At 46.9% G+C, this 20,212-nt stretch overlaps 8 protein-coding genes across 8 annotated transcripts; 3 read left to right on the forward strand and 5 right to left on the reverse strand.

The window, feature by feature from the left end:
- Window positions 1–88: 88 nt before the first annotated feature.
- On the reverse strand, window positions 89–2,216 carry JR316_0000994 (uncharacterized protein; the record flags this gene model as incomplete). The annotated part of the gene is made up of 5 exons (XM_047886807.1): window positions 89–329; window positions 389–759; window positions 820–1,207; window positions 1,262–1,294; window positions 1,348–2,216. 5 exons carry the CDS (start codon window positions 2,214–2,216, stop codon window positions 89–91), a joined length of 1,902 nt encoding a protein of 633 aa, XP_047754553.1.
- A 200-nt stretch (window positions 2,217–2,416) lies between these two features.
- Window positions 2,417–3,876, reverse strand: JR316_0000995 (Meiotically up-regulated gene 65 protein; the record flags this gene model as incomplete). Its single annotated transcript, XM_047886808.1, has 3 exons — window positions 2,417–2,647; window positions 2,706–3,495; window positions 3,548–3,876. 3 exons carry the CDS (start codon window positions 3,874–3,876, stop codon window positions 2,417–2,419), a joined length of 1,350 nt encoding a protein of 449 aa, XP_047754554.1.
- Window positions 3,877–4,164: 288 nt separating this feature from the next.
- JR316_0000996 (Iron-sulfur cluster co-chaperone protein HscB-like protein) lies at window positions 4,165–4,775 on the forward strand (the record flags this gene model as incomplete). Its single annotated transcript, XM_047886809.1, has 3 exons — window positions 4,165–4,296; window positions 4,346–4,583; window positions 4,633–4,775. The coding sequence occupies 3 exons, from the start codon at window positions 4,165–4,167 to the stop codon at window positions 4,773–4,775; spliced, it is 513 nt and encodes a 170-aa protein (XP_047754555.1).
- Window positions 4,776–4,964: 189 nt separating this feature from the next.
- JR316_0000997 (ATP-dependent DNA/RNA helicase DHX36) lies at window positions 4,965–9,067 on the forward strand (the record flags this gene model as incomplete). Its single annotated transcript, XM_047886810.1, has 4 exons — window positions 4,965–5,443; window positions 5,497–5,617; window positions 5,675–8,305; window positions 8,363–9,067. 4 exons carry the CDS (start codon window positions 4,965–4,967, stop codon window positions 9,065–9,067), a joined length of 3,936 nt encoding a protein of 1,311 aa, XP_047754556.1.
- Window positions 9,068–9,514: 447 nt separating this feature from the next.
- On the forward strand, window positions 9,515–12,844 carry JR316_0000998 (AP-2 complex subunit alpha-2; the record flags this gene model as incomplete). The annotated part of the gene is made up of 11 exons (XM_047886811.1): window positions 9,515–9,544; window positions 9,598–9,688; window positions 9,747–9,777; window positions 9,827–9,935; window positions 9,984–10,177; window positions 10,227–10,356; window positions 10,414–10,515; window positions 10,562–10,667; window positions 10,719–11,396; window positions 11,449–12,704; window positions 12,755–12,844. 11 exons carry the CDS (start codon window positions 9,515–9,517, stop codon window positions 12,842–12,844), a joined length of 2,817 nt encoding a protein of 938 aa, XP_047754557.1.
- Window positions 12,845–12,947: 103 nt separating this feature from the next.
- Window positions 12,948–16,082, reverse strand: JR316_0000999 (putative Ras GTPase-activating-like protein ngap; the record flags this gene model as incomplete). The annotated part of the gene is made up of 11 exons (XM_047886812.1): window positions 12,948–13,811; window positions 13,867–13,943; window positions 14,010–14,185; window positions 14,241–14,499; window positions 14,568–14,730; window positions 14,780–14,822; window positions 14,873–15,445; window positions 15,499–15,611; window positions 15,671–15,792; window positions 15,853–15,916; window positions 15,975–16,082. The coding sequence occupies 11 exons, from the start codon at window positions 16,080–16,082 to the stop codon at window positions 12,948–12,950; spliced, it is 2,562 nt and encodes an 853-aa protein (XP_047754558.1).
- Window positions 16,083–16,669: 587 nt separating this feature from the next.
- On the reverse strand, window positions 16,670–17,908 carry JR316_0001000 (Putative elongation of fatty acids protein 1; the record flags this gene model as incomplete). Its single annotated transcript, XM_047886813.1, has 7 exons — window positions 16,670–16,914; window positions 16,967–17,036; window positions 17,093–17,133; window positions 17,191–17,236; window positions 17,291–17,364; window positions 17,430–17,520; window positions 17,582–17,908. The coding sequence occupies 7 exons, from the start codon at window positions 17,906–17,908 to the stop codon at window positions 16,670–16,672; spliced, it is 894 nt and encodes a 297-aa protein (XP_047754559.1).
- Window positions 17,909–18,552: 644 nt separating this feature from the next.
- On the reverse strand, window positions 18,553–19,270 carry JR316_0001001 (uncharacterized protein; the record flags this gene model as incomplete). The annotated part of the gene is made up of 6 exons (XM_047886814.1): window positions 18,553–18,607; window positions 18,664–18,782; window positions 18,834–18,919; window positions 18,972–19,048; window positions 19,112–19,149; window positions 19,202–19,270. The coding sequence occupies 6 exons, from the start codon at window positions 19,268–19,270 to the stop codon at window positions 18,553–18,555; spliced, it is 444 nt and encodes a 147-aa protein (XP_047754560.1).
- Between the last annotated feature and the right edge of the window lie 942 nt (window positions 19,271–20,212).

Here is a 20,212-nt window from a genome sequence, read left to right on the forward strand (position 1 = left end):
ACATGACGGGCTGTAGTAAAGAAACATCTTGAAAAGAATCCGGGAGAAGACATCAGTAATATAGGGTATAGGGTATACATACGCGCAATCAAATGCGCGGGGTATCAGCACGAAAGTTTTCATCAACACGAGTGTTAGTGGACATAGACGGCGTAGGCGCTACACTAGGCGTTGAAGGTACACTTGGGTCGCGTCTTTTGCGTTTCCAGAATCCGGTGCTGGGTCCGTTGGTAACGAACGCCAGCGTCCATCGAGATAAACCTCGCAGAGAATCTGGGCGGTGAGTGGCTGCAGTAAGCAGCGTTGAGATCGAGAGAACAAAGGCGATGCTACAAATTCCAAGTCAGTAAAATCATTTATCAACTTATATATAACTTTGTAGATATACCGTTCGGCGAATTTGAAACTTTGATTTCCACTTTTTGTCCATGCATCGGGGAGGATCGCTCTTATAGCTCGTGGAAGGACATACAACGCCATTTCTCCTCGCCTCCTACCATTTTCGATCCATATGCTGCCACCGCAAGCGAGACATCCAGCAAAAATACAGCCAAGCGGACCGTCCCAAAAGTCGTGCGATATAGATGGGAATAATCGTGCCAGAACAAGCGTCCGGGTGAAACAGACAGTATACCAATAGAGACCAATGAAAGAAGAAAGGAATGTCGCACTACGAACGGCGCCGAACAAGGATTCGAACAGACGATGTGGCCGCAGGAGAATTTGTGGCCGGGTCAACAGGACAGGAAGTATGTGGACCTTGAAAAGGGCAAATTAGTTACCATGTCCGCATACAAAGATATTTAAGCAGTTACTAACAGGGAGGTAAATGGCAAGCGCCTCACTGAAACCCTTGAGCATTCTCAGACTTGCATTGGCTGTGCAGCTTCCTGTAAGTCCCAGGCTGGAACCAACCCTGCCATGAAGGACTTCACATGGTATACCTCCAACACCTGCTCGCGACTTGACACCCATCTTCTTCCATGCAGCGGTGGCAGCTGGACCCCCATATGCAGGTATCGAGACTGGGTCACCCCATGAAGCAGGAAGACCCAACTCTCGCGCACTAGCTTGCAGAAGGGAGGCGTGCGCTGGAGAACCGGTGATATATGACCAAGTTCCTGCTCGTATATACTGTAGGACGTCGACTATGCGACCATCTAAATTCGCAAGGGTGTTAATCCATCTAACATATGATCGAGGAAGCCTATTAGTAATGACTGTGTTAGTGAGAATGTTTAACGACAAATTGCATAAATACCTCTGTGGTTCATAGAAAAAGCACCACATGATTCTGATACCGACGATGAGTGAGTTACACATATTAAAGTGGCAGGGACAACATACCTGGCACTGCATGCCCAAAAGACAAACGCATCTACTTGTGATGTCCATTTCTGGCGAATTCTATTCTCTCTTTTAATCCTCTCCTTCTCCAATTTTTCTTGCACGAGTTTTGGGTCGGCGGCATTTGATGGATGTTGGCGGTCCAGAGTATCATGGTGCACAGACCTAGGAATAGGCTTTTGCAATATAAAGGCCTGGACGAGGGAGTCAATGGCGCGAACTATGAGCAGCAATGTGAGGTCGAGAGTGGGCGATGTGCGATTGGCAGTAGCACGAAGCGCCGGGTGAGCAAGTGTGGATACAATACTGGGACCACTGGCGGTAGCCTCTGCAGCGCGTCGAGCAAGCTGCAAACGGGCCGTTCGCTCCCTGCCTGCCTGTATGAGGAGAATCCCAACAGACGAAGAAAGAACATAAGACAGAAAGCTCTGCTCGCCGGGCGACAGCGCCAGAATCCATCTCTTCAGGCGGATCAAGAAGCGCGCTGCGGCGTCGATGGCATGTACGCCTGTCGATGCCGGCGAGGCGTCTTTTGCGTGGAGATCCGTTAGCTTGGAGAAGCGTTGGATAGATTGCTTAAGCGCCGCGCCACCGGCGACGCAGAGGGTAAACGCAAACGCCAGACCATCGTGCCCCAGCTCGCGCCGCAGGACGCGTCTGAGCGCAGGGCCATTGACCGTCTTCTTTGGGGACAGAGCCTGAACTATGAACGGCACGAGGGATGGACCAAGGGAAAGAGAAAGGGCGAGTGCGTATGTGCGCAGGGCAATCTGGGCGGGGTGTGTGGGGTCATCTGATAGAGACGGGATGCGGTCGAGCCAGGAGGTGGAGTTGGCAGCGGTGGAAGGCTTTTTTTTGGTGGTGGACATGACAAGACACGTCTGGCAAACTTGCAGTGGGCAGTTGGAGATATCATACCATAACTACAGCACGAACATCCGGGTGGACTCAGGTCGGGTACAAGTCTTACTCTTAGGGAACTCGCTTAGGCATGTGATATCATCACCAACACTTGCCTCTCAGGGCAATTCTACTTTCTACATAGATTCAAATAGAAATGTCCCACAAATTACTCCAATGTAGATGTCTTTTCGTTCTGCGGAACAGAACCTTTATCCTTGGGCGTACTTCCAACGGATTCGCCCAATCCACTTGCATAACTCCAGAAATCTATCTCTGTGGATCCAAACCCTATCCCAAGTCCCACGTTCAGCTCAGACAAAAGATCTGCCTGCGCCAGTAGTTTAAGAAATTGGACACGCGATTCTGGAAATATAAAGAGGTGAAGTAGCTCTTGACCCTGAAGACAACAGTTTCAAAGTTAGTCATTTGTACTTTCAGCTAGAAATGAAACACACATGGACACGGAGCAGCGCAATAACCAGTTCCCTTGGGGCAATAGCAACGTATTCTCGAGAGAGAATATCGGCTGCTGCGATTTCAGAAGGTAGAGGTTCGTCGTCTTCAGTCCACTGCTTCTCTCGCCTCTTGCCTTTATCATCAGGCTCAAGGAACTTTTGCTTGTGCTCTGGATGATGACATCCAAGCCACAATTTCCATAGTTCGAGTTTCCGTCCATCACGTCCAAACTGTTTCATAAGCTGGCGACAGCGCAGCCAATCCATAGCCGTGTCGCCCATCCAAACCTCGTCAGGGTCTATTTTGGCCCACGCATCTGTCATGTCTGTGCGCTGTGTGAAAACAGAAGGAGGAAACGAAGAGGCAATAGAGTGGCGGTGGCGTCGTTTATCTGAGCTTCTGGAACTGGCGGCTGTCGATGGTGTCAAAACCGAGATATCGGTGTCGTCTTTCCTTGGCTTTGCTGGACGAACCATGAGACGTATCCAGCGGCGTCTTCTGACCCAGCCGCCGGCGTTGAAAGAGCCGATTTGTGCACGCCAGTTGTGACGTCTAAACATCCAGTTGTATTCGAAACCATCATGCTGCACTTCGCCAGAGTCAGTGCGCATGTCGATCATCCAGCAGCGAGACACCCAGTGCCAATTGCCGTCTGGCAAGGGATAGCTATCCAAGGTGATAGGGGGTTGTTTGGAGCGTTTGAGAGACGCACTTGGAAGAGTGAATGGGGAAGGGTCGGAGGGCAGAAGGGACAGACTTGAATAGTATGGTATTGAGAAAATGGTTATGCTGGAAAGACAGCGGTCAAGGAGAGGAAGATAGATAATGACGAAGAACATACCCTCTTTGGTTCTCATACAAGACTGCCCATTCATATCTATCGGTATAGACGTCCTCGGCGGCAAGAGCTGTATTGTCTAGATGGATAGGAGTGTTGTCTGTGTCAAAGACTTGGAGGCCTGGAGTGTCCTGGAGGGAGTCATCTGACTGCTGGGGACGAAGACGGGATGAGGAACGGCGGGAGAAGAGGCGGGAAAAGCGAGATTTCTTGTGGAGTCTCTTTCGTGCCTGGTCAAGGACGTGGGGGTCGTCCTGAAGAAGAGCAAGGGGAGGCGGGGGAGGAGAGGGAGGACACTGGTCAGAGGGGGAGGCGACTAGAGGGGTATCCATGAGAGATCAGGACATGGTGGTGGTAAGAGTGGCTAAATAAACCGTGATCGACCGTGACCGATATGTATATGCCGTGGCTGGGCACATTACGTCATATCAACCAACAATATGCGCTCTCTCCTCCGCCCACTGCAGTCCCGGGTGCTTGCCAGCCCCAGAACGGCGTCCCAGTCTGCCCATCGTCGCCTCCAGTCGTCCCTCGCCGCCTGTCCCTCGTGCCATACACCGTTCCGCACCCACATACCCGCATGCACCTCGTGCTGGTCCATCCACCCGCTGCCCCCGAACATGACCCACCATGACCTGCTCGATGTCCCCTACGAGCCCAATCCATTCCATGTTGACCCTCGCAGACTAAAGGCGCAGTTTAGAAAGGCACAGGCACAGTGTCACCCCGACTCATGGGCCTCTAAATCTCCGGTGTGTAGCCCTGCCCAACTTGCATGCCTGTCTCTTATTCTCTCCGCAGAAACAGCTTGACCTGGCGCACACCCTTTCTTCGCGGATCAACGAAGCCTACCAGTGTCTCCTGGACCCACTGGCCCGTGCAGAGTACATCCTGAAGCGCAACGGGGTGGTCATGTCGGAAACGGACCAAACGGACGACATGGAGCTGTTGGAAAAGGTGATGGATGCCAACGAGGCTATTGCGATGATGGGACCCGAGGACGCGGACCAGATCAGTGAGCTACGCAGCAAAAACCAAGGTATGTATGGCTTCGTTGCGGGCGAGCAGACACTGAGCTATGCGGGCAGACGACATGAAGAGGGTGAGCGACGTGCTAGAGGGGCTTATTAGGGAACAGCGGTGGCAAGAGGCGAAAGGAGAGGCGATCCGACTGCGGTATCTGCAGGGCATAGAGCGTTCGTACAGAAAATGGCAGGAGGAGCAGACATAGTGGGAGCGGCAATTGCCGGGGAGCAACAAATTTGCAAATAGTCAGTAGTTGTATGCAGCAGTGTTGGGTCAAGTTAGACGCTAGACACAAGAACGCGATGCTTTTTCGTCATTTTCTTTTTTGAGCCATCACCAGTCACCATTTTCTATGAGACTTGCTTTCCTTCTTCGCTCAAGGCGGCGCCTCCTCATGCAACTCGACCCCGCAATAACTCGCCCGACCTCCTCTGACCCTCATCCCCCAGTCAAGCGTCCCTTTTCCCACCAAGCTGTCCTGCCTCAGCCCAGGGCCTCCTTCCCCACTGCTCCTCCAGCCAAGAAACCCCGCTCTGCTTCTCCCCTTCATCAAAAATTTATGCCTTCCTTCCCCAACCGCCATCGCCCCTCAGATGCAGGTCCTTCTTCCCAGTCTCGCCGTAAGCCACCCCGCAATCAGCCAAAGTCAAAGGCCAGGCCTCTTCCCAGCAATCTTCTCGACGGTCCATTCCACGACGAGGATTACATCGAGCGAGAGCACAAAAAATCTCCCATTCCGCTCAAGCCTGTATACAAGAATACTCCCAAGAGCGCCGTTAACAACTTTTATTCTACTGCCAAAAATCTCATTCCAGAGTATGTCTCCGTGCAGCGCCCAATATTAGTCGGCGATGAGCTGCAGCAGATTTGGAGGTCAGTCGTTCTGTATCTTTCTACCTATTCAATCCACTTGACCCCATTTGCAGGACAACTGTCACTTTGGACATTGAGCCCCAAATAGTGGGCATTGGGGATAGCAAAGATAAGAAACAGTCTACTCATCTTGCAGCTCTCTCTGCGGTGTATCAATTGCAAGAACTTGGAATTGTGAGTCCGCCTTTTGCTATTTGTGACACGTACCGTATCTTTATTTTTTTCCCTTAGCTTGACCCTAAAAAGCTCGTACCAGCCCAATCCTCCACCGAGACCACATTATCGGATGGGTCTGTTCTTGCCTACTCCCAAGCACGCAGTTTCATGGACTATTACTGCCGCCAGTTCAATTTTGACAGACCCGATATCGAATACCTGGAGACAAAGGGCGCTTGGGAAGCTATCATGACAGTCGGTGGCCGGAGGATTGGTCTTGGTGCCGGTGCAAACAAAAAGACGGCTTTGACGACATGCTATCTCGACGTTACCAAATATCTCGAAAGCTGTGACCCAGAGCTATGGAAAACATACGTAGAAGCTGCAAAGACCGGCAAAGATCTTGGCATGGGTCCTAGAGTATCTTTCAATGTCAGCCATGGCCTTGGAGATGCTATCGGAGACGTTTGCTATGATATTAGGAAGACCGCTCTGTATCGTAACAGGCCTTCCCGAGAAGCTATTGCAGTACCCGAACCAGACCCTAATCGTAATTCAAGGCTAAGACGACCTAATCTCAATGCACTCGAGGCTAGATCAAGACAGCTATGGGACAGGCGGCAAGCCTACCTTGTAGACAAGAACATGGCAAAGATGCGCCAGACGCGGATGGCACTGCCGGTGTATGGTAAAGCCAAGGAGGTTTTGCAGCATATCGAGAACAATGAAGTCACTATCTTGATGGCTGCGACCGGTTCAGGCAAAACGACACAAATCCCGCAAATTATCCTGGATGAATACATCGAGCGTCAAGAAGGATCTTCATGCAATATCATTTGTACTCAACCTCGTCGGCTGGCGGCCATCAGTGTTGCTGATCGGATTGCAAAAGAGAGAGGGGAAGTTTTGGGTCAGTCGATCGGTTACCAAGTGCGATTCGATGCCAAATTGCCTGAACGTGGTGGTGGCTCTGTTACTTTTTGTACTACCGGTATTTTCTTGAAACGTCTACAGTCGGCGCTTTCAGGAGGGCGTTCTGATCCTTTAGCGGGGAACTTTGACGATGTCACACACATCATTGTAGATGAAGTACACGAACGAGACATCGACACTGATCTACTTCTCGTGGTTCTCAAACAACTTATGGCACAAAAGAAGGCGAAGAAACAGTCGTTTAAAATCATCTTGATGAGTGCTACCATCGACCCTACACTTTTCCAGGAATACTTCAAAGATGAAACTGGCACACCAGCCAAAGTAATCAGCATCCCTGGTCGCTCGTTCCCTGTCACAAAGTATTTCATGGACGATTATCTACCAAAGCTGTTGTCAGGGCCCATGAAGTGGATGGCCAACGAAGAAAATGTTGCACAATATATCCACAGGGAACTAGGTCCTGTTGTGGCCAGGCAAATTGGTGCTTCTCCTCCAAGAAATGAAAGCCGTACAGAGGACATTGAACTTCCGTATCCCCTCATTGCCGCTACTGTCTCTAATGTGTTACAGACTTCAGACGACGGCCACGTATTGGTATTCCTCCCTGGTTGGGATGAGATTATTGCTACTCAGAAAGCCTTGCTTTCGCCTCTTGGACCTTTACCAATAAATTTCAACTCGCAGAAGTACTCTATCCATTTGTTGCATTCGACCATTCCCTTGGCAGAACAACAGGCCATTTTTGAACCACCTCCGCCCGGCGTCCGTCGTGTCATCTTGGCCACCAACATCGCAGAGACATCCGTTACTATCCCTGACGTCGTCTATGTTATTGATACAGCCAAGGTCAAAGAGCAGCGTTATGATCCCGACAGGCACATGTCGTCTCTTGTTTCTGCATGGGTCGGGTCTTCCAATCTGAATCAACGTGCCGGACGCGCTGGTCGACACAGGTCGGGTGAATACTTTGGAATTTTGAGTAAACAACATGCTGAAGCGCTGCATCCTCATCAAACTGTGGAGATGAAGCGAGTCGATCTGAGTAACGTCGTCATGCACGTGAAAGCGCTGAACTTCCCTGGAATGTCTGTTGAAGACGTCTTGGCTGCTGCCATCGAACCACCAGATTCTGGGCGGGTCGAGGCTGCGATGAAAAATCTCCAGATGGTTGGTGCTCTCGATTCGGGGAAGAATCTGACTTCTCTTGGGCGGGTACTCCTGCAAATTCCCGTGGATGCACAAATGGGTCGTCTAGTTTTGTATGGCAGCTTCTTCCGGTGCTTGGATCCTGCTCTAACATTGGCAGCTATTTTGACGAATCGGGACCCATTCATGACACCTATGCATTTGAAAGAACAGGCGAGGAAAGCGAAGAACTCGTGGGTTACGGAAGAATTTAGGTCGGATCCTCTAACAACATTGAAGGCCTTTGATGCGTGGTGGGCCATGCAATCCCGAGGCGAATATGTCAGCGCCAACCGTTTCTGCATCGACAACTTCCTCTCGAAACCAACTTTGCTTATGATTCAAAAGATCAAGACACATCTTCTTCAATCTCTGTATCGTGCAGGTGTTATTGCGGTGTCAGCTGGAGGAGCCATCAATAAGGATGAAGTTTATAACCTTGGTACCCGGGGTCTCTCGGTCCCGGCGGCTTTGAATACCAACAAGGATTCATACCCACTTTTGACTGCGTTGATTACCATTGCCTCTCAACCTAAATTTGCTGTCCGTGTGACAGAAAGAAGTTTCCGAACAATAACTGACAAGGTGTGTATTTGCTGCAAATCATTTCCATTGATGCAAACTTATATTATCCTCTATTAGACGACTAGTATCCACCCCTCGAGCGTCAATCACTCAAGGAAAGAGCGTACGGTGGAGACAGAATCAACATCATCAGTTCCTCGTAGTGAGAAACAACTATTTGCCTTCTCAGAGAAGCGTAGAAATGACACGTCGGGAGCAAATGCTCAGACGTTCTTGGTTGGGACCACGCGTCTCGATCCTTTGACCTATATTCTATTCGGTGCATATAATGTGGATGTTGTCGAACGTGGATTGGAGTGCGATGGTTGGCTACCTATTGTTGGCGATGTCAGAGTTCTGGATGAGATTCAGCGCTTGAAGAAATCCATGGAGTCCTGCATGTTGCGTGTTTTCGAGGGTATCACGATGAGCCGACAGCGTCCTGGTCAACAATTGCCCATTATTGCCCGAGAGGATACAGAAGAAGAGTTCGACCCCAACGATGACAATGGGAACATAGATTATTCCCTGTCCAGCGAAGAAGTTCGAGATTTGGATCTGATGACGAGGGATATTGTCAGTCTCCTTAATCGCCACAGCGATGAAAGGATAGCTAGCCAATCTCGGCAAACGTCAAGAGCTCCTACTCCATTGTTTGGCTCTCCCCTTCCGTTTAATGCCAAACTTCCTGGTGCAGGGTCGATTTCAGGTTACTCGACACCGGCTGGTCATAATATGTTCCAATCTCGGCCAGGAACTCCTAGTCGTTTCCGAAGGATGTAACTTCCAAGTACTAGATACTGTTTAGATATTGCACGATTTTTCTATGAAAATCAGGATGTATAATATATTATCTCACCTACTTAATTTCTACCTACACACAAATTATATGCTGTATTGGACCCCACTCTCAAAAAATATGCATTACCCATCTCTTGGCGCAATGACCTTCAGCACTCTTCAGTTTTACTGTGGCGCCTTGGTAAGGCCCTTCCCCTGAATTGCTCCCGTTACTTCACGTGCGCTTCATCATCATCAAGCGAACACGATCAAAGTGCTGCTACTTACAAGGCGTTAATAGCTTAGGCAAGCTTCAACCCCTCCGTGCATTTAATTACAGTAATCCATACGGGCAGGCTCCTGGCTCAACATACACTGGATACAATTTATCCTACGCTTCATCACGAATCATTTTGTCCAAACCTTTCTGTCTAACAATAGTTTACCACGATGGCGACCAGCATGCGCGGACTGACCCAGGTGTGATCATTCTCCTCTGCAGCTATGACTGCTATTCTGAAGAGAATATCCAGTTCATCGCGGATATTCGCGGGGCTAGGGTCAAGGAACTTGAGGAAAAAAGGATCAATAAAGAGATGGCCAATATCCGTAAAAAGTTCAAAGGTATGGCTGCTTGTCCCAGTTCTACCATGTCAATAATACTGACGTGAGTTTCATGTAGACGGTAACTTGGACGGGTACCAGAAGAAAAAGTAGGCCTGTGTTTAGTTTCATCATTCGACTTTCAAACAATTCTCTTAGATATGTGGCCAAGATTATCTTCACATATATCCTGGGGTACAAGGTCGATGTGGGGCATATGGAGGCTATCAATCTTATTTCCAGTTCCAAATACAGTGAAAAGCAGATAGTGAGTATTTTTCTGTCAATCAGTACGACCTTAACTCATAAATTCCAGGGATACCTTGCCGTAACACTCCTAATGCACGAAAACTCTGATTTCTTGCGACTTGTCGTCAATTCGATTCGGAAAGATCTTGATTCAAATCATGAAGTTGACAATTGTCTCGCTCTGCACGCCATTGCAAATGTCGGTGGGAGTGAAATGGCCGAAGCTCTGGTAGAAGACGTGCATCGTCTACTCATTTCCCCGTACGTAAATGGTTCCTCTCTTCATGTTTAGCACTTACACAATTGATAGCACTTCTCAGAATTTTGTGAAGAAGAAAGCGGCATTAACACTCCTGAGACTGTATCGCAAACACCCAGAGGTCATTCCCGCTGCTGAATGGGCCGCCAGAATTGTCTCTATCATGGATGATCAAGACCTGGTGTGTGGTTACGTTTTTCTATTCTTCCACACGCTAATTTCCCCTTTGATAATCAAGGGCGTCGTGATATGCGTCACTAGCTTGGTTATGGCGTTAGCCCAGGACCATCTAGACGCGTATGCTGTGTGCTATACGAAAGCCGTTGATCGACTCCATCGTGTAAGTTATCCTGTTATCCGTTTATACTGTCTAATCATTGCCTTAGCTCGTCATTGATCGAGAATATGCCGCAACTTATGCGTACTATAAAGTGCCCTCTCCCTGGCTTCAGGTCAAACTCCTTCGATTACTTCAGTATTATCCCCCTTCTGGTCTGTTTGTGCATTAGATGTATAGAAACTTGTCGCTCACCTGTTTTGCAGAGGATCCCACCATCATTGCAGTACTACAACAGGTGCTCCAAACTATCATGAACAACTGTGCCGAACCATCTCGTAACGTTCAACATAATAATGCTCAACATGCCGTGCTGTTTGAAGCTATCAGTCTTGCCATTCACTTGGATACAAACTCACCTCTGGTAGGAACCGCTGCAGTCCTTCTGGCCCGGTTTATTTCTTCAAAAGAAACCAACGTCAGGTACCTGGGACTTGACACCATGGCCCATCTTGCTGCTCGAGCTGAATCACTAGAACCTATAAAGAGACATCAGAACACCATCATTCTATCCCTCCGCGATAAAGACATATCGGTTCGACGCCGCGCTTTGGACCTGTTGTATTCCATGTGTGATGTTGACAACTCGGAATTAATTGTAGGAGAACTCCTGCGATACCTCAGAGTGGCTGATTATGCATTAAGGGAAGAAATGGTCCTCAAAATTGCCATTCTGACAGAGAAATACGCCAACTCATATAAATGGTACGTCGACATGATTCTTCAGCTGATCAGCACGGCTGGAGAACATGTTGGCGACGAAGTATGGTACAGAGTGGTGCAGATAGTCACGAACACCGAGGACCTTCAGGAATATGCTGCTAAAGCCGTATTTGAGCATCTGAAGGCACCATCAACACATGAAAGTCTCGTCAAAGTTGGGGGTACGTTTTCTCAATTCCCTCGTTAATCTAATCAATTCTCACCAACGACAAGGCTATATTCTGGGTGAATACGGTCATCTCATTGCAAACGAACCGGGTTACAGTCCAATCGAACAATTTCAACTACTTCACTCAAAATCTCAATTCTGCGTTGCATCTACCCGTGCCCTGCTTCTATCTACCTATATCAAATGGGTAAATGTTTTCCCAGAAATAAAACCTCAACTCTTGAACATTTTCGAACGTTACCGGCATGTGCTTGATGCAGAGCTACAGCAACGTGCATGTGAATTCTACGCTCTGGCCTCGCGGCCAGATGAAGACGAATTCCTACAGAATATTTGTGAAGAAATGCCTCCTTTCCCTCCTAGAGTCAGTGCATTACTTGGCAGTCTCAACCGAAAACATGGTGATACAGGCGACAAACGAATTTGGGTACACGGCGGAAAAGAAGCAAATTTAGATCGAGAAATTACAAAGCGTAAAACTTTAATGGTGGATGTCTCGGGCAATGACAACACATCTTCAACTTCAGCAAATGGACAGGGTGAAATCCTGAATTCCTTGGCAGGCTTGGATCTATCAGCCTCACCCAATCCTTCATCATCATTGCCTTTGATAGATAATATCGAGAAGGGGCCCCGGTTGACTGTTGGACCGAATGTGGAGCGATGGTTCGAGAAGCTCACATATGTAGCTGAAGGTGTCCTCTACGAAGACGTACAGATTCAGGTCGGCATCAAATCGCGTTATCAAGGACACATAGGCCAACTAGCTGTATACCTTGGCAACAAAGTTGATGCACCGCTCACTTCTTTTACTGCAACTTTACATGTTCCCGATTCAGAAGCCCTCTCTGTGTCTTTTGCAAAAATACCTCCAACCACTATCGGACAGAGGAGCCAGTCACAACAACTCCTTCACGTAGAGTGCAAAAAGGTCTTCACTGCACCGCCAATCCTCACAGTCTCTTATCTAGCGGGATCACACCAAAGTATTTCGGTGCGACTTCCAATAGTCCTCAGCAAATTTTTTGAGCATGTGAAACTCGGTCAAACGGATTTCTTCGAGCGATGGAAGCTTATTGGGGGCGAACGCGAGGCCCAGAGCATCTTTCCTATTGGCTTGACTTCAGCTGGCCAATTAGACCTAACAAGAAACCGACAAGTAGTATCGGGTTATGGTTTGAATATTCTGGAGGATATTGACCCAAACCCAAACAATCTGGTTGCTGCGGGTGTACTTCACATGTCTGTCGAAGGGAAGGTTGGTTGTCTCCTGAGGTTGGAACCTAACAAAGATGCAAAGGTATGTCCGACTCTTTAAAAAAGTTAAAATTGCTCAATGAATTTACATAGCTTTGTCGATTGACGGTACGCAGTACTTCTGGAGACGTAGCCACGGAAGTACAAAAACTAGTACAAAAACCACTACAAGTAGCACCATGAATAAATTATCATCAGCACCTGGATATAACATTCTAAATAATATAAGCATCCAATGTCCCGATATAAATGTTCTTAGATATAAAAAAGAATCCCTACAAGTTCGTTACCTTCGAAGAATGCCTCTGAGCAAGCCTTTCTTGCGCTTTCCTGGATCGTCTGTTGAATCAGCAGAAGGTTCTGTTGATGGTAGTAGTCGGATAGGTATAGGTGAGTCTCGCTTGCCGAAAGCTGGCACTGAATCCGTAGAGGGTGCTTTGATATGAAGCTGGCGTGTGGTAGTTGAGATCCAACTTTCTTGTTCATCCGTAGCTGAGCTTGATCCCCAGCTGATAAGTGAACTTTCACCAGCAAGAATATGGCGACGCGTGGGACTAGTGGGAGTTTGAGAAGGAGCCGTTGCTGGTCGAGAAGTCCTTCGTTGCCGATTGGGTGTAATGTTTGTCGACATGACTGTCCCTGAAACTTCAGTGATGCGGATAGGTTGAGCTCCGTTAATAAGGAGTTCATTATCTGGAGAACTATCTTGGTTTGTTGGTCGTCCGCTCTCAGATGACAATTTGCTGGCTAATTGGCTGACCCTAAGTAGAGCTTCCTCTTCGACTTCGAAACATTTCGAACAGAATTCATCGATGGCATGATCAATCTCGTCTCCTATTCTCGGGCGAAAATTGAGGTCTCTCGAACCTCGAATCACTGCTGATGTTATAATAGCAAGATGTTTAGGTATGTCCAGAAGGTGTGGAAGAATGGGGACAGCTTCCTTATCCAAGACTTTCATTTTCTTCGTCCGATGGCGCAAGGCGTTGACAACGTTAAGACGATCATGTCGATTCATAGCATCTCCCAGCATCGAAGATGGAGTGCCCTCAACAGGCGTCGAAACCGCATGAAGGTAATCTATCATGACCGGAACACTTTCTTCTAAAAATCCTTGAACTCTTTTCATAAAACTTTCTTTCTGCACATTCTATAACAATACCATTAATGACGAAAGCTAAAAAGAACATCTTAGTAAAGCTCACAGGATTCAGATTCGCAAGACTCTGAATGACTTTTGCGATTAAAGTCAAACTTCGTTGAACGGGAACACTTGGAAGACCTGCAACGAAGAGGAGTTAAAGACTGGTTCGAAGTGCATATCAAGGAATCAGACAGAAACGCGTACCTGGGCAAAGGCCAAACAGATGTGGGTTTAAGATAGCAGGAACGATGAATCTCAAAAAACAAAACGCGGAGACACTTTGCCATCGCAAATTCTTGTTATTGTCTAATGAGGCAGGGTTTGGTTGGTAACGTTGCTCCACTAGAGTACGAATCGTTTTGAATAGAATTCTCATTTCACTAGAAAGTCGTGAGAGCATGTTACGCGAATGAAAAAAAAATACACTTCACTAACTTGGGACACTCATTCCGAACAGAATATATTTGAGTCCAAAATTCTTGGCACCAATATTTAAGTTGTTCAACATTCCTTTCGACGTCTCTTGTACCCTTTCCGGACCGCATGGGGTCGACTTCGATCGCGACCTTCTCCGCGCAAAGTCTACGCAAAACAGTCCCGATGCTAGCTTCCAAGAATGTTTTACCATACCACGTCATACATAGCTCTAGAGTTTTTGTCAGAGTTGTATTGCCGCGGAACAGAGTTTGTTGAGCTGTATTGCGGTGTAATTATGAGCATGGATGGGTACCAAACTCGATACATTAAGCAAGTGTGACTTACATGTCGACGTATTTTCAACTTCTTGAGCGGCGTATTGTTGTACTTGCTCAATAACAACATTTGTCGCAACGGCGATAGACATCAAATGGGAAGATATATTCTTTAATTTCAGTCGACTCTCCAAATCTGACATCCAGTCTAGAAAGTTTCGTGATTTGCATGTCTGATAGAATTAATTATTGAAGATAGTAACGTTGAATAAGAATACTTACTTTCATAAGGCCTTTATAACAAGAATAGGGCAGTATTATTTCTCTAAAAGTGTATTAAGCACCAAAAGATAACTAATGATGGGGAAAACTCACTCGTCGACTCGGATCTTTAGACGCAGTTCACCGAACTGAACTTCTGTCCCTATAGAACCTGTCTGAAGCACAGGAAACCAGCCTTCCACTGTATCCCCTCTCCTGAAATTAGCCAATGCTATACGCGTGATTCCAAGGACGGCAGGTTTAGAAAGTTTTTTTTCCCGCCATACAACAATCTCCAGGTTCTCGAAAGGAGGTAGACCAGAAAATAGGAAACTTTCATGCCAGTCTAATGCCCCCAATCCCCTCTTTGTTGTTGTACGGCTACAGAGAATATCATTTAGGTGGATTTCACATGAGACGTCGACGTCTGCACCATCATTTTCTGCGCCATAATCGTGTCCATTATATGAATTGACAGGGATACCAATATTTCGTCCTTGTGTAACCGTGAGTTCAACTTGACGCCACATTCGATACGATCCCCCGTCCATCGGAAAGAACCATCGTCCATATATCTCCGGGATCGCGTATGACTTAAGAAGGGCCTGCCAGGTAGAAGATGTATCGGCATTTGGGAATTGAATGTACAATGGCTCTGCTGTGTGTGATGATGTCCACCTTTGCCCTCTATGGCGCGTTGTAAGCCTACTAAGGGACGAAAATTGGGACGAGAAACTCACGCAATGCAAAATATCCCAACACAATCCTTTCGATAGAACAGAGAATTATCGGCTTGCCTTATGTCAGTTTGGTTTAGAAGATGAACGTAGACAGTTTGGAAGAGAATGCTCTCCTGCGGTGCAATGAGATTTGAGAGGTCAAGTCCGGCATGTGAAGGATTGATCAACGCACGTCAAGATAGACATTTAGAAGACAGCGTTCGCCTTCCTCCAGTAATCTGCATGTAGCAGGCCTCCATTGACCGGTACCATTCAATCCCTTTTGTAGCGAGAGCCAATTCGAACTGGCTCTCTCTGCCGAAGGTCTGTTTATTAGTTCATATAGCTAACAAAGATAATCATAAACCAACAGACCTTTCAGTTTAACATCGTCGCCTGCTGAATCGCGTTTATCGCCTTTCTTACGGGTTGTCGCTGGCTGTTGCAACTCGATATATCAGAGTGAATGAGAGTCACGCATTACTGGAGAAACCCACCTTGCGTAGCGTTGCGCCGGCCGCATTTGACACATATAGTTCAACAGAAACAAGGAATTCTCTCGGCGTTTCTGAAGAAGTTGGATAGTTGTCCCAGGTGCTGGACATACTGGTATGACGAAAAAGACCAACGTCGGCAAGGGAGGTTATAACGTGGCTCTGTTCGGAGTGGTTACTCTCATTTATCGAGTTGGAGAAATCAGACGCTCAAATTGGATTCATGTGGTGGTGCCCTGAGAAAAGCTATGTCTCTAAATGGAGGTATGTGTTGAAGCAAGTGAAGTGGCAGTGTTCGCTTTAGTCCTTATGTAGTGGGCTAGACTACCATCACCAATGCTAGCAATGAATCATTGGTTGGGTCAGTATGGTTGATTGAAAGGCGGTTTGTAAAATGGTATATGTATATGACGATCTCAGCATAAATCACAGCCCGAATCTAGTCCACTCCAAGCCTCAATATTGACATTACTATGTAGAAAAACATATACAACACGTCTTCCTAACACAGATCATCAACTACTGTATCTCGAGGATGTCAAGAAAGCTCTATTATTAGTGCCATGTGTAATGTTCCAGAGAGGTATATAGGCGCATCGTATTAACTTAGTGGTCTCCCGTAACCAGTTCATTTAATCCTTGTGCCTAAACGGATATTGACGTTAGCATGAATATAACAACTTGAGGCAGAAAGGGTCTCACGAGGTCCCGTTGGCAATTCCATTAGCAGCACCGTTGGCCTTTCCGTTTGCGTGTCCATTTGCCGATCCATTAGAAGCGGGCTTGGAAGCAGGCTTCTTGTATGTTCGGAAGTAGAAGTCGATAAACAGGAAAAGGTAGCTAGTGAGGAGGAAGCAACCGAAAAGGGCAGCTTGTTCAGAGCCAGCGCAGTTACCGATATATGGAAGGCTTGGGTAGTACTTGAAGGCCATGCGCTCGTAAGCTGCACATGTCAGTTTAAAAGTTGAGCAGTACTTATACATGTAAATACTTACTTCCGAAATATACAACCAAGATGTCAATGACGAATTGGGTGATTTGCATGCTAGTGAGATATTTTTTCCACTGTTCAAGTCAAATGTTAATAATATAAATACTTGATAACAAGAACATATGCTTGCCCAGAATTTAGCTCCCCCGGCCGTGGCGTAGTAGTAGTAGTCTATGAATAAAAACAAAGGCTCGACACTAAATACCTGAAGTAACAATGTGAACTTACACATAATGACGTGAACGGCCAGATTGAGAGTGATCACGGACCAGGACTGTTGAGTCGGAGTTAAGGATAAGTTACAGAAGAACTAGTGTATGGAACGTACGATGCTGGTCCTTCCGTTAAGCTGCGTGAAGCAGAGCAGCGCGGTCGCAGAGTGATGGAACACATGAAGGAATTCTGACGTTTATTTAAAAGAAATAAGCAGGGAAACATATTGTGCTGGTGATACGTGGAAGACATACGCAAGGGTTTCTTCTTGAGCGCGAGGAATACGGTGTCAAGTAATTCAATGTACTTGAAGTAATAATTAATCATATAGTAGAATTCCATTCTCTGATAAGAAAATATCATGTTAGAAAGATAATAACGCGTCAGTACGCAATGAAACACGCACGGGTGTCCAAGATTCCGAGGCGCAAAGAGCGTGATGAATGCCATTATTCCAGATGTTGGGTACGATTTCCTCAAGCATCAAAACAAGTAAAAGAAGACTTCCGGAGCTGAGGAGAACATTATGAATTTGGAAAAGGGTCGTGAGCTTGAGAGGTTTCTTGTCCTTCATGAGGGCCTGAATGCCGAAAATGATGACGAGGTATGAAATTAGGGTCGTAGTAACCGTTTTGGTGGTTGAAAGGGGGGTGGTTCCTTCAACATAAGAATAAAGATGAACCGGGAGACGGTAGGGTATTATGTCCAGGAGGAAACCTGCAAGGGAAGCCATGGCAAACAGAGAGAATTAAGGAGCGAAGAAGCAACGGGTTCGAGAGATGCCAAAATTTGAAGCGATCAAACCTGGGGTGTGACACTGTTACAGTAACGCGCGTAATTCACGTGTTTAACACCCGGAACCCATCCCACTGCTCAACCATATGGCCGGCTCAACCATTTCTCTCCCCATAAAATTGTCGTTTTTCAGAACTCACCCTCAAAGCCGCAAATATTCCCCAGCTCAAGCTCCGCAGGTCTGCGTATAGCCTGGAACCGTGCACGAGCTATGATCCCACTTTGCCAACTGGAATTTTCCCCACCTTGTCACAACTTGTCAGATTGGATTTATAATAATCTTCTGTCAGACCGGTCTATTCGGAATACTATTATGCTATATGATCTTCAGAGTACCCCGACGCATATCACTCGGGTTTTTAATCCTAAATGTATTTTTCTTCTGCGTTGAGCACCAGCTAAATCCGACAAGAGGCACATAGGGGTCAAAGGCATAAAATTAAATCTTGCAATTTTTCGATGGGCCAATTGGTTGTTTTCCATTATAATTACCCCAATGCCAAGCTAAATACAAGTCCGAAGTATACAATACAGTGATCAAAAAAGGTCCTCGATGAGCCTCGACGCCTGAAAGGGAACCCGCTATGTGATAATTAAACAAGAAACGCCATCCAGATCGACAAGGGCGACTTGCTCTCTGTTGACGCTGTTGTAAGATAAACCTAGACGAAGGAAGGGACACAAGGTGCATACCGTTTTAGCCTTCTACTGGATTCATCCAACTTGTCAAGCAATGCAGGAGTGTTGATAGGTTTTTGGGATACAAGACATAACGATGAATTAGATGGTGCCAGTGAATATGTGGCCGAGATCTGTTAAGAAATATAGATGTCGGTCACATTGACGGTGGTTCACCGACTCACTCCAGATGAACGTAGCGACTGCAATAAATCATGAACAAACGGAAGAAACCGTGAACGAAGCTCGTTCAGATCATGCAGATCCAGACCTTTCGTAGACCATTCAGTATATAAATCATGAATAGAGAATCCCAGGCCTACATGTATCCGTTGAATAACTGAAGGTCGGGACTGTACAGTATAGGCGCACAAAAGATGTTCCGGAATCAGCGGTCAACCTAAATAGGCAATGCGTTGGGATCCCGTTGGCTTAACAGTTGCTCTAGTACATAGATTCGTACTTTGTGAAGGATGATATAGCTTCACGAAGGCTCCCGAGCTGGCCAGAGCAATGAGCAAATATACACATTGCTAAGGGAAATCATCGGTACTTCACTGATTTGGGGCCTCTCCTGTTGGGGGAGGGACAGGGGCGATGTCTGTGGGTAAAGCGACAGCATGAGAGGCCAAACGAGGATAGGGAGATGAGGGCTGTGGTTCAAGATGGTTTCACGTAGATGCACACGACCATCGAAGGGTTGAACGATGAACTATTATATACTTCGTCGAAGGGGTCGTGTTCTAGGGTCTGTCACGAGGGATCGGAATGGCACGGGAAAGGTCTCGGCTCATGGGAGGGACTAAGTGGCAATGAAATCAAAGTCAAGCTATTTTGGTTTCCAATACTCGCCGAACTGGGATGCCAATGATTGCCCGATTGCTGCATCTAGACAGAGGCGAGAGAACATGGTGTTATTTTGTGTTGTTACTATCGATGAAGAACGAAAGCTTGAAGCCAGATCTAACCCGGAACATAAATCTGCTGTGATCAGAAGACCTGTTTGTCTGTTTCGGGATTCAGGTGGAGCACATTGTGCGCGTCCTTATAAGCGGGACAAGACATTTGGTAGTTAGACGCCTTTGCTGCCTACTTCTTGGCCGAGATGTTGTCCTTGTCACAGATTTTGAGTTCTAGTCGACTTCTATGCCATATTCAAAACCACAGCAATTATCAGACCCGTGCATCTTCTGAACAGTGTGATACGTCATCGACATAGTTATGCAACAAGCCTTTAGAGTAGTTGCAATTGCGCCTCCGTGCGGATTGCCGTACGAGAGACACCTGTAGGCTACGGTCAAGGCACTTGTAGGGTCTGGGACAAAATCAGACACTATCAGATTGTCCAATGTATTCATGATATGGCCGCTGATCGTTTCATCAAGCCCCAGTTGCGTAACAAAAGAAACGAATAGAACTCTTTGAGTAGTCGCCGCAAGAACTTACGATTCAATATCGGTGAAAATACCATTGGCCTCTCCCAGTCTTCCAGATATATACCAGATTGTAACCCTGAATAGAGTCCTAGATTCTTTCGCCGCTGGATGAGTCAAACTGTATTCTT

The sequence above is a fragment of the Psilocybe cubensis genome, chromosome 1 (genome assembly GCF_017499595.1).
Source record: "Psilocybe cubensis strain MGC-MH-2018 chromosome 1, whole genome shotgun sequence".
Classification (NCBI taxonomy): Eukaryota; Fungi; Basidiomycota; class Agaricomycetes; order Agaricales; family Agrocybaceae; genus Psilocybe; species Psilocybe cubensis.